Source organism: Lemur catta, chromosome 1 (assembly GCF_020740605.2).
Source record: "Lemur catta isolate mLemCat1 chromosome 1, mLemCat1.pri, whole genome shotgun sequence".
In the NCBI taxonomy this organism is placed as follows: Eukaryota; Metazoa; Chordata; class Mammalia; order Primates; family Lemuridae; genus Lemur; species Lemur catta.
In genome coordinates this window covers 145,229,459-145,242,699 of record NC_059128.1, presented here as the reverse complement: position 1 = coordinate 145,242,699, position 13,241 = coordinate 145,229,459, and the positions used below count along the sequence as shown (strand labels likewise).

The following is a 13,241-nucleotide window of genomic DNA, read 5'->3' as shown; positions in this document are numbered from 1 at the left end:
TATCTTTGAATTTTTTCTCAGAATGTATTCTTACCCATAAACTTTTAGTCTTTTTTGTTAGTTACCTTTAAGTGGTTTAAATATGTATTAGCCATTACAAAAAAAAACCCACTCCACAATTTTAATCCACCCTCCCATTAAAATGTCTTACCTATAATTATGCAAAATGAATGAAATATTTTCTTGAATTAGGAAAGTTTCCAGAGTACACTAATTTTTGTAAACCTCTTTTCCCTTTCATGTACCCTGTCTTTGCTGAAGTTGTGTGTTTTATATGATTGGGTGCACTTAAAAACTTGGATTGACAATAACATTCTTTGTTATTTTATTGTCATGTTGTGTTTATGCAGGAAATAAGTTTTTTATTCATTTGTATAGTATAGGCCTGATATGACAAAGACGTTAAGTAGGACTTATTTGATGTTTGAAGGACCCTTAAAATAGAGTTTATATATTTAAATAATATGTAAGATTTATGCATTTTTACATAACAAACCAAAATCACATTTGTACTTAAGTGCTTTGTTAGTTGCTGATAATTTATGTAATAAAATTTTCTTGGAGTCTTAAGTCTCACAAAACATCTTATTTTTGTGCATCCACACATGCCAATAAGTGAATCATGGTGCCTTTCCCAAGCCTTGTATGAACAGGACTGGGGTAAGGGCTATTTTTTTTCTTATCATGGGTACTTAGAATAAGCTTTACAAGGGAAATTCCATGTTTCTCAGGCAAAAAAAAAAAAAAAAAAGTATGAATTAAAATAGATTTTAAGTATGCCATGTTAGATAAGTAATATGTACATATATTGGCACTAAATGAATATCTGATGGAAAAATTTATTATTTTAAATGGATTTAAAAATGCATTTATTTATGTCTCCAGCAATGTCACTGTTACTGGAAAGCATCAGCAACTAGAAGAACGTATTTATTTCCTTGGTGCAGGATCATATTTCCAATTTAATTAAATTTACTTATTTTTAGCTTAATATTTTTCAAGATTGCCTGATGTTTTCAAGGTATTTGACAGATGAATTTGTATGTGAAGAGTACATGAAAATTTGGATAGATTTGTAAATTTTTTGAAGATTAAAGCATAGTCAATTTGTAGAATTAATCTTGTTATGTATTTTGGAGAGTGGCTTAAAAAGTAGATTTCCATTGCAAAGATCATATTAAATTTCTGAAGGCCTCAATTTCTATATAAGCATTTTATTATTTAATATATGCCACTAGGTGGTAGTATTTTATTTTCATATATGTAAGTGCTAGAAGAGTAGCTTTCAAACTTTTTGATTTCAGGGACCTCTTTACACTCTTAAAACTTTGTGGGGATTCCAGAGAGCTTTGTTTATGTGGGTTATATGTATTGATATTTATTGTATTAGTAATTACAAGTAAAAATTTAAAAAATATTTGATTCATTTAAAAATAACAATTATAAACCCATAGCATATTAGCATAAATATTTTTATGAAATATACCTGTATTTTCCAAAATAAAATTTAGTGTGAAGAATGGCCTTACTTTACATTTTTGTTTATTTCATAGTTTGGCTTAATAGAATGTAGCTGGATTTTTATGCCTGTTTCTGCATTCAGTCTGTTGTGATTTTGGTTGAAATATATGAAGAAAATCTACTGTCATACAGACATGTATTTGGAAAAGGGGGACCTCACATCTCTGAAAGGGTCTCGGGACCCCAAGATCTTTGGACTATACATTGAGAATTGCTGCTCTAGACTTTTGATTTTATTTACAAAAGAGGCATTGGGTGGGAATTCTAATAAACAAAATTCTTTTTGTTGCTTTTTCTGTTAATTTGCATTGCATTCATTTTGTAGTACTACCTTTTTTTTTTTTTTTTTTTAGCTTAATGCCACTTGCATTTTAGCAGCTTTTTTGCTGGGATAAAGACAGACAATGGGCTTATTTATTCTTTCCTGATGTCATTAACCAGCTTCTTAGGATCAACAGTTAATCTAGAGGTTGGCAGCCTTTCCACACTTCTGCATCTTTGTTTATTCCCTGCAGTGGGAATAGAAGTGGGTCTTGTTAACCTTATTGTAAAGTGTTCTCTGAAACAGTGCAAGAAAACAGTAATGCTATGTAGAACCTCAGAATTCTGGCATTTGTTATAATGATTGATTGGGATGGTCAGGATGAGGTGGGGAAAAGTAGTTTAGAAGCAAAAAACAATGCCACATTCTTCCTAGCTTTATCTAAGAATTAGTTCTTTTATTATCCTCCTCTCCCTACTACTTCAACTATCTTTTTGTAAAATATTTTCTTTGTCACTCAATACCTGGCATATGCTCTGCAGGTGGTAAACAGCCGATAAGTATTTGATGAATGAATGGGTGGATTATTGAGCTGTAGATTGCCAACCTCTCTCATTTAACTCTTATAGTATTTGTCCATTTGTATAATTCCCATGGATGTAAGTGAACTTCGTCTGAAGTGGAAAGTGAGGCACTAGCAATAGAAGGCCTGCCCTGCATTTTACTTAACTGACAGAGGATTATACTTAATGTCATTAAATTTCTGCCTAGAAGTATTTTCAAAGTGTTTTATTTTTTTTAAATAAAAATTGCCTGAGATACATTGAATTTTGCTTTGGAAGAACACATTGTGTTCTTGCAACATTTTGCAGCAGTTTGTGCTTCGCCTCCCTGTTGATGTGTGCTGTGACTGTGGTTTCCCCGCGCACTCTTGCATGTTGGCAGAAGACTTGTCAGCTGTGGCTGATGCACGCTTTATTTCTCCCTCCTCCCTTATCCTTTGTTGATAATTGAAAGATAAATTACTTAGATATTCAAAACATACTTCTTCAATACTTACATTAAAATCCTAATTTCACTTTGGAAAGAGTAGGGAATTTACTTTTAGAGTATTACGGGCTATTGCTATGGATGCCTATGTACTGTGTCTGCTGGTTGTGAGGTCGAAAGGTGAGATGTTTCTGGGTACTAAGTAAACTCTCAGTTTATCTTCCTTAAACACTGAAATGGGACTCAGTGTTGGAGGCAGACTTCCTGTGAGAAAGTAGCTTCATTTGTGTTATAGTGTAGACTTCATCATGGGCTAGAAATAGTTTTCTATATGTGGATATATATAATGTGTTTTATGCCTTTTTTGGTTTTTCTTTTTGGGTACTTAACACTTCTTGAAGCAGGGTGGAGGTGGAAAGCAGTGAGTTTTTGTATCTGTCAGGAGTATAACATGTTGGCTGATCCAAAGGTAGTGAGTTATCTCACTTGATTGTTCACAGTCAGTTACAGATTGAACTCTTGTTCTGCTACTTTTCCCCGTTATCACTACTGCGCTTGACTAGTCTTTAAATAAATAATATATAAATGAAGTATAACATGTTGCATTTTGTTGAGAGAAGCCATTAGTGATTGATTGGTTCAGAAATTCTGGTTTAGTAGCAATTATTGCTCAGCTAAGCTCGATCAATGTCAATCAATGTCAATATTATTAGTTTTTAAAAATATTGCAAGGTAAGGATTGTTTCTTTTTCTTTTTTCTTTTATTTTTATTTTTTATAGAGACGGGGTCTTGAGCTCCTGGCCCCAAGTGATCCTCCCGCCTGAGGGAGTGCAGAGATTACAGGCATGGGCCACCCAGGATCATTTCCTAAATCCAGTTTTAAAGTTCTACCATGAAGCCTATATATTCAAGTTGACTTATCACCTGAGAGAAAATCTGGATGCCTCAGTTACTGCATTTCAATGGGGATGTTGAATTAAAAGATTTCAAAGTTTTCTTTCTAGGTGTGAATTTATTTGGTTCTCTGGTACGGTGGTGGAAAGTAGGAGAGAAGAGTAAAATTAGGTGAAAAAAACTATGGAACCAAATCCATCCTGCTTTAATCATTATGTGGTAGATAATCAGGTGACTTAGGAAAACTATTTTAGTAGGAGAAACTCTAAAATTAGACTATATATAGGAGAATATTCTAAAATTTACTGAGTGTGGCTAGAAAACTTAATTATTAATAGTAGAAAATTATATTTAACTAGGAACTTGAGGGCATAGATTTTTTTATTTGGAAAGGTGAGAGCACTACATTTATTTTTATACTGTGCTGGATTCTGGAATTTTAAAAATGAAAACAAAATTCACTTGGTATTTATTATATAAAGTTTTGTTTTATTTTGCTTAATTGACAAAAGTTTTTTATTTAAACTCTGTTTTGCTGGAAGAGTGTCAAAACTATCTTCAGTTGCTCCAGAACCTGATTTAAGATATTTCTGTGTAGTACCTAAAAATGCTAAGATATAATTTTATATGCTGAATAGTAATAATAATGGTAAAGTATTGATGACATCCAAGCATTAAAAGATGTTGTCATTCCTGTTTTCATTTTTTTCTTTCCCAGATTTAAACTTTCAACGCAAACTAAGCAGTGAGCACTTTGTCCCAGAATCTCTTTCCCATAATTAGTGACTTTACTTGACTGATTTTTAAGTGAAGAAACTAATTTCGTGTTAGTAGCAAGAGTTTATTATTTCTCTGTGCTTGACACTAGAACTTGTAGTAAAAGACAATCTAAATAAAACAAAGATAACATTTTCCTTTAAATACTCTGTTTTCTCACACACTTATATTTAAGGATTATTATCTTGGTGCTTGCAGGCAAATACCAGTAAAGTTAGAATAGGAATCTTTATAAATGATTTCAGGTAATTCATATTCCTTTTAAGTTTAGACCTTATTTGAGCATCAGTTTTATACTTTGGACATATAAAATGAATAAATTGGATAGATATGTTTTTCATACCAAAGGTACTATGGTTGCCAGAGAAGTTGTTTTTTAAACTGTTGAGCAAAGTAAGTTGTGTTTATCAGTTGTTACCACATTCAACCTTCTCTTGCCTTTTTCTGTACCTAATGCAGTTCGCCATTAAGAAAGTGCTTTAGAATAGATGTTTGTCCAGGTATACAATTCCTGTGCCCAGACCACTGTGTTGAGCCAAGTTGTGGTTAATAAAAGGCCTTTCTTCTGTGATGCCAGAAGTTGAAGACCTGCATTTCTTATACCGCTGGAAGTGAAAAATACTATATATGTCAGTGAACTGTCTCCTTGGACATATGTTTCTTGATAGGATTAAAAACCATCTTGAAAACTGAATTTTGTTTATAGTCTATTTCTGTGATAAAGGGAAGTTTGGGGATTTCTATTCTGTGAAGACAAAAGGAAATAATCTAGGATGGCAATAGAAGTAGGATTATCAGTTTATCATTATGCTAAATGTATATGTGTATGCACGCATACATATACACGTAAACATAATACATACACATGCATATATAGATGCTCCTTGACTTACAATGGGGTTACATCCTGATAACTCCATTGTAAATTGAAAATATCGTAAGTTGAAACTTAACGATATTTTCAACTTGCAATGGGTTTATCCAGATGTAACCCCATTGGAAGTTGAGGACTGTACTGAATGCGTATTGCTTTTGCACCATTGTAAAGTTGAAGAATCTATGTCAAAAATTTTTAAGTTGTGGACTGTTTGTATTTACAACTATACGTAAACACACATATGTATTTTTGGTGCCCAGTTACCGAGCTGTTGCACATCAATCTGATTTTATTTGGTGATTAGTAAGCTGTTTGGCCTCCTTAAAGACCTTACTGCTCTAGCCAAGATGATTATTTTTGCAGGCCCTGAATTCTTCCTTATCTCACCCAAGAACTTTCTGCTCGTAGTGCCTTTCTATATATTGTTGAATCAGGTAAAGATTTCTTCCTAAGTCAACTGAAAACAGTCCTGGTTTGAAACTTATACAAGTAGTAGGTTTCATTCAAAATACATTGTTTAAATTTGTGATTCAGCCAACAAATGTTTTAAAAAAAGAAATAAAAGCTCCACTCTTTTGTCTTATGGTTAAAAAGTTTTTAAAAAATAAGATATGCCAAAGAATTTACATTTTTAAAAATGTCCTAGTTCTGAGTATACAATAGTATTACATAATTATTGATGATAGATAAGAACTATATATAGCAAACAGACAAGCAATTGAAATTATACAGTACAGAAGTAGGGACATGTCTTCATTTCTTTGAATTTGCTATCCATAAGGGCACTGGTAGGAGAATGGAGAACCTTTAGTAATTTAATTTTTTTTTTCAAACGTCTGAGCTCAGATTCATATAAACAGTCTTAATATCCTAATCCGGAACTCAACAACAAATTGGTGTTAGTGTAGTGACTGAATATTTCTTGTGGCTTTGTTAAAACTCAGAAATACCTCTTGGCTTAGAACAATGATGAGTTTTTTAACCTGTCCTGCTACTGCTGCTCTTAGTTCTCATAAATTGAATGTAAAACATTTTAGCTCATTAATAGTATTTCTTGAGATACTTGTTTTCTACTGTTTTCATTATAGCTTTTGAGGAACTTGAAAAAGCCTTGAGTACAGCCCAAAAAACAGAAGAAGCACGGAGAAAAATGAAGGCAGAGATGGATGAACAAATAAAAGCTATGGAAAAAACAAGTGAGGAGGAACGCATCAGTCTTCAACAGGAATTAACTCGGGTGAAACAGGAGGTTGTTGATATAATGAAAGTAAGAATAATTCTGGAATGAAATGAGTTACAGCATTTTTGAAATATAAGTCTATTTTTCCTATAATCTTTGGCAAAGAAAAGTTAATTTGTATTTTATTTTATTTTTTGAGACAGAGTCTCACTCTGTTGCCTTGGGTAGAGTGCAGTGGCGTCATCACCGCTTACTGTAACACCTCAAACTCCTGGGCTCAAGCGATCCACCTGCCTTAGCCCCCCAGGTCACTGGGACTACAGGCACAAGCTACCACATGCAGCTAAATTTTTCTATTTTTGGTGGAGATGGGAGTCTTGTTTCTACTCAGGTTGGTCTCTAACTCCTGACCTCAAGTGATCCTCCTGCCTTGGCCTCCCAGAGTGCTAGGATTACACGCCTGTGCCACTGTGCTTGTCCTAATTTGTATTTTAGATCTTGACCATTTCATGATGTTCAGAATATAGTAGAAAAGCACTTTGATAGAGAAATGAATTTAATACTTGGATAATTCTTTGGAACCTTTTAAGCTTTGCTTTCTCTCCAGTGGGCCCCATTGTAAACTGAGATGTGCCTGAACTATTTTATGGCTTTCTGACCTTAGGCTCCTTGAAGGTAGGTTGCTTAGCTGCTCTAGTAGCATCTCTTCCACAGAACTTGGCCAAGAAGGTACTTGCCTAGTATGTGTTTGAGGGAGGAAGTGACTGAGGGGCTAGAGATTGTTTAAATATTTTGGGTTTTTTTTCCCTTTTTTTTCTTTTTTGTGGAGACAGAGCCTCACTCTGTTGCCCTGGCAAGAGTGTAGTGGTGTCCTCAGAGCTCACTGCAACCTCCAGCTTCTGGGCTCAAGTGATCCTCCTGCCTCAGCCTCCCAAGTAACTGGGACTACAGGTGTGCACCACCATGGCTGGCTAATTTTTTTCTATTTTTAGTAGAGATGGGATCTCACTCTTGCTCAGGTTGGTCTTGAACTCTGGAGCATATGCGATCTTCCCGCCTCAGCCCCCCAGAATGTAAGGATTACAGACCTGAGCCACTGCCCCAGCCTTGTTTAAGTGTTTTAAAGGATCAGTATTACTTGCTATTCTGCTTACTTTTAACAATTATAGATAGACCTCATTTTTAAAATTTAATAGCTTTTTGAAATGATCTCTTTTAGAAATTAAAATTTTAAATCCTATAGATTTCCAGTTTTTCAGAAATGTGAACATATCATCATCATGACCTCTCCATGCCCCCAGCTCCTTTCCTCCCCTTTTTTCCTCTGCTTTGGTTTTTGCGTATTTTTCCTCGTGTCATATTTGCCTTTGTTGACTCTATGTTCATTTTTTTCCCCTATTCCTTTACTGGCTCATTTGTATTCTTGATTATGTCTACTAAAATTAAATGGCTCAAGATAAATTATAGATCTGAATAGGTGAGACTTGGATTTTAGTTGCAGTGTTTATTTTTACAATTCCTGGTAAGGTTTCTATGCTTTTACTTATTAGTGCATAACAGGTATTGAGGGGGGCAAATTATATTCTTTTCATGTATTTTCTTTCTCCTGCTGGACTATAGATAATTTGCGAAGTAGAAATTATTTGTGATCAATTATTGGATACACAAGGCCTTAACTGTAACTACCTGAGTATATTTTAATTTTTTAAATAATTAGTCATATGATGTGGTAAGTACTGTTACTGTGGAATCTAACAACCTGAAAATAATTAAGGAATTATTTTGAAAAGTAATAATATGGACATAATGGTATAAAAATTAAAAGATAAAATGTAGGCCGGGCAAGGTGGCTCACTTGTGTAATCCGAGCACTTTGGGAGGCAGAGGCAGGAAGATTGTTTGAGGCCAGGGATTTAAGACAAGTCTGGGCAACATAATGAGACCCTGTCTCTACCAAAAAAATAATATTAGCTGGCGTGGTAGTCTGCACCTGTAGTCCCAGCTACTCAGGAAGCTGAGGTGGGAGGATTGCTTGAGCCCAGGAGTTCAAGGCTGCAGTGAGCTGTTATTGTGCCACTGTACTCCAACCTGGGTGACAGAGTGAGACCCTGTTTCAAGAAAAACAAAACAGTTAAAAAGTATACAGTGAAAGGGTTCTCCTCCATTTTAGCCTCTTAGTTTTCCAAAGAAATCTATTTTCTTTTATTGAATATACTTCCCCCGAGATAGTCTCTGCATATGATTTCTCTTTTATGTTTTATAATCTCCTCTTTAATTTTTTTTTAACACAAAAGCGTGTTATGTATGTTTTTCTATATTTTGATTTTCCACTTAATCTGTCTGGGAGATTGTTATTTATCTATTGATAATATATAATTCATAGTGATGCCCCATTTGTTTTAAAGGGTGCTCAAGGCTTCATTGTATGAATGTCTCATAATTTAATCAGTCTCCTACTGGTGGATATTTAGATCGTTTTTACCTTTTGCTATTGCAAATTGTAGATATCCTAATACATACTTGCTCATGTACATATTTCTTTAGGATAGATTCCTAGAAGTAGAATATTACTCAGGGAAAAATCATATGTATTTTTAATTCTTACCTGATTGCTTTAAGCTCTATAGAGGATAATTTACATTCCCACAAGCAATGTATTTAATATTCGCATATGTTTTCCTTCCTCACAAAGATGTATCTAACTTTTTAATCTTTTCAAGGTTATAAGTAAAAAAGAAAAAATCATTTGTTGTTCTGATGTGCATAATTCTTACCAGTGTGATACACATATATTTATAAAGGAATTTGTAATTTTTCTCTTTGAGTTACCCAACCAAATCTTTGACCCATTTTTCTATTGGGCTGTTTGGTCTTTTATTGATTTGTGGAAGCTCTTTACTTATAGTGGGAATTAACTCTCTGAATATAAGGTACTTTTATTCAGACAGTTTTTTCAGTTTGTTATTTGTTGACTTTTGTTTTGTTTTGTTTTGTTTTGGGAACAGAGTCTCACTTTGTTGCCTGGGCTAGAGTGCTGTGGCATCAGCCTTGCTCACAGCAACCTCAAACTCCTGGGCTCAAGCAATCCTTCTGCCTCAGCCTCCCGAGTAGCTGGGACTATAGGCATGCACCACCGTGCCCGGCTAATTTTTTATATATATTTTTAGTTGTCCAGCTAATTTCTTTCTATTTTTTTTTTCAGTAGAGACGGGGTCTCACTCTTGCTCAGACTGGTCTCGAACTCCTGAGCTCAAATGATCCACCTGCCTCGGCCTCCCAGAGTGCTAGGATTACAGGCATGAGTCACCACTCTTGGCCTGTTGACTTTATTTATGAGTTGTTTTTGTTTCTTGGCTGTCTTTTTTTTTTTTTTTAGTCATGCAGAAATTTTTTTTTTCCTGGTAGTTGAATTTATTAGCCTTTTCCTTAAGTGCTCTCTGGATTTTTGTTCTACTTAAAAACACATGTTCAATTCTGAGATCATTAAAAGAAATCTACTTTTTCTTCTAGCACTTTTATGCTTTCATTTTTCTGTGATTGCATCTTTGATCCAACTGAAATTTATTTGGTACAAGGAGTGAGGTAGGGATCCAACTTAAATTTTTTCCAGGTGACTACCAAATAGTCTCCAAATCATTTATTTAATAATACACATTTTCCCCTTTGATATGCCATATTATCTTTATTACATACTAAAATTATGAAAGTATTAAATGTGGGTCTTTTTTCTGGATTCTCTTGCTTTGAGCATGTGCTGTTAATACACTATTGATTTACTCTAATTTTATAATATGTTATATTTCGTAGCCTCCCCTTATTACTCTTATTGTTTTGGAAGAGTATTGGCCATTCTTGCTTTTTTTTTGGTCCATTCTGTTTTTAGTTTATTTGATTATATTAACTTTTTAGATTTATATAGGAAGATTTGACATTTTTATGAGATTGAGTTTTCCTTTCCTAAAAAGAACAGGGCCAAGACCTCTTAATAAATAGTACATGCCTATAAAGCTAGACATAGTTAGATTGGTGCAGCCAGGACAGCTTGACCACAGCATAATGCCCTCTCTAAGAGCATCCTTATTCCCCCTGCTCTGCTTCCCTATCCTGACCGGTGGAGAATATCCCTGCAAGATATGGAGATGGAACTTCAGCCTCATCAGACTCTACCATAGCAGCAACACTTCTTGTCTTAAACTAAGAGAAAAACATTACTAGTTTTTCTTTTAACTATTGTGGCTTTGGTGACTTTCGATCTATGTAGGAAATTGTGTTCTGATTTTTCCTCTTAATAAGTTTTTAGTGGCTGGTTGCTGTGGCTCATGCTTGTAATCCTAGCACGTTGGGAGGCTGAGGAGGGAGGATTGCTTCAGTCCAGGAGTTAGAGACCAGCCTAGGCAATAGCGAGACCCTGTCTCTACAAAAAAATTTAAAAATTAGCCGGGTGTCATGGTGTGTACCTGTAGTCCCAGCTACTCAGAGACTGAAGCAGAAGGATCTCTTTAGCACAGGAGTTGGAGGTTGCAATGAGCTATGATGATGCACTCTAGCCCAGGCAACAGAGTGATATGCTGTCTCAAAAAAAAAAAGTTATTAGCTTGATTAAACTGTAGTAAAGTAGTATTTAGTTGTGGAGTTACGTGTTTTATTCTGGCTGTTTTAACTTTATTTGGCTGATTTTCAGAAATCCTCAGAAGAAAAAATTGCTAAACTACAGAAGCTTCATGAAAAGGAGCTGGCCAGCAAGGAGCAGGAACTGACCAAGAAGTTACAGACCCAAGAAAGGGAATTTCAGGAGCAAATGAAAATAGCTCTTGTAAGTACTTGTTTTGTTTCTGCTATAGGTAAACTTAGCAGAGTTATAAAGTTGTCATCCTCTCACCTCTGCATCCCAGCTCAAGGTCAGACTACTGGCAGCCTTGAACTTTGGTATGCAAAGAGGATAGAAAGTAGACAAGAAAGACTGTCAGAGCTTGTTAGCTTGGTATTGTGTGAAAATTAAATTTACTGATCTAACAAGCTTTCATCAATCAGTTAATTTGTTTATCTATCCCTCCTACCCTGGCAATAGGCTATAATTAGGGAAAAGAAAAGAAGATAGGTTAATTGAAGCAGTGGTAACTCAGGAAGAATGTCTAAAAAATTCACCAGACTGAATTTACCAAGAACTCAAGCCTCAGGAAATTTTGGCTGAATTGCATTTTAAAGAAGACAAAATAAAAATGACCAAGTAGTTTTCATTTTAAGTAGAATAATTTCAGTACTAATTTTTAGTCCCCATGATGTTTAAAAAAAAAAAGAGTTAAATTAAAAAACTGACAGAACTAACAAGATCAATAACCAGAAAAGCAGATTCAGATTTTTGGTGGAAGATTTGTTGAAATAGCATAATTGAAAGTTTAAAACAAAAAATATTTTTCTTAAATTGTGAAAGCCTTTTGTATAAGTTGTCATAAAAAGTGTTAGTGTCAAAAATGTAGTTTGTTTTTATATGAGGTTATATGAGGTTATTATCCACAATATAATAATGTGTAATTTGAAAATTCTTTCAGTGTAGAAGGTTGAGAAATAGTGTTTTAAGTTTTAATCTTCTTGTTTTCATACTTTTTTTTTTTTTTTTTTTTTTTTTTACTCTTGGTTGTATCTGGGGCTCTCAGATTTTCCAGTAGCAGTGATTCTTGAACTGAGTTAATAAACTCTAATCTGCTCTGTGGGGCAAATAGGCACATGGATTTATGGTGCAGTTGGCTGTCTGCTCGTAAAATTTACACATGTATGGGCACATATTTGTATTCTTTGTGGTACAGAAAAGAATTAAGGCAGTTTACAAGAATATTTAAACTATAACAGCATAATTTTTTTTTAAATTTCAGAATATTACAGGGGTACAAACATTTTGGTTACATGAGTTGCTTTTATTCAGTTTGAGTCAAAGTTATAAGTGTGTTCATCACCCAAATACTGTGCATTGTACCCATTTGGTGTGGATTTACCCATCTCCTCCTCCCCCCTCCCACCTGCCTGATTTCTGTTGAATTTTAGTACCATATGTGCACATGAGTGTTGAACTATAAGTTTCAACTTAGTAGGGAGTACATGTGGTTTTTGTTCTTCGATTCTTGTGATACTTCACTTAAAAGAATGGTCTCCAGTTCCATCCAGGTTGTTGCAAAAGGTATTAGTTCACCAATTTTTTTTATGGTTGAGTAATACTCCATGGTATACGTATACCACATTTTATTGATCCACTCATGTATTGATGGGCACTTGGGTTGCTTCCACATCTTTGTGAATTGTGCTGCTATAAACATTTGAATGCAAATGTCTTTTTTATAAATTGTCTTTTTTTCCTTTGGGTAAATACCCAGTAGTGGGATTACTGGATCAAATGGTAGGTCTGCTTCTCTCTGCATCCACGCCAGCATCTGTTGTTTTGCCATTCTCACTGGAGTTAGGTGATATCGCATTGTGGTTTTGATTTGCATTTCCCTGATGATTGGAGACGTTGAGCATTTTTTTATATGCTTATTGACCATTAGTCTATCTTCTTTTGAAAAGCTTCTGTTCATGTCTTATGTTCACTTTTTAATTGGGTTGTTTGGTGTTTTCTTGCTGATTTGCTTGAGTTCTTTGTACATTGTGGTTATTAGCCCTTTATCAGATATGTAGCATGCAAATATTTTCTCCCATTCTGTAGGTTGTCTATTTGCTCTATTGATTGTTTCCTTGGTTGTGGAAAAAC

At 34.5% G+C, this 13,241-nt stretch overlaps 1 protein-coding gene across 4 annotated transcripts in view; it reads left to right on the top strand.

The window, feature by feature from the left end:
* GOLGA4 (golgin A4) overlaps nucleotides 1-13,241 on the top strand; it is a 118,738-nt gene that overhangs the window by 60,519 nt on the left and 44,978 nt on the right. For all 4 annotated transcript variants that reach the window (XM_045536762.1, XM_045536783.1, XM_045536790.1 and 1 more), the window contains 2 exons: nucleotides 6,411-6,589; nucleotides 11,184-11,315. In XM_045536762.1, coding sequence (XP_045392718.1) covers nucleotides 6,411-6,589; nucleotides 11,184-11,315 — 311 coding nt within the window. The remainder of the gene's footprint in view (nucleotides 1-6,410; nucleotides 6,590-11,183; nucleotides 11,316-13,241) is intronic.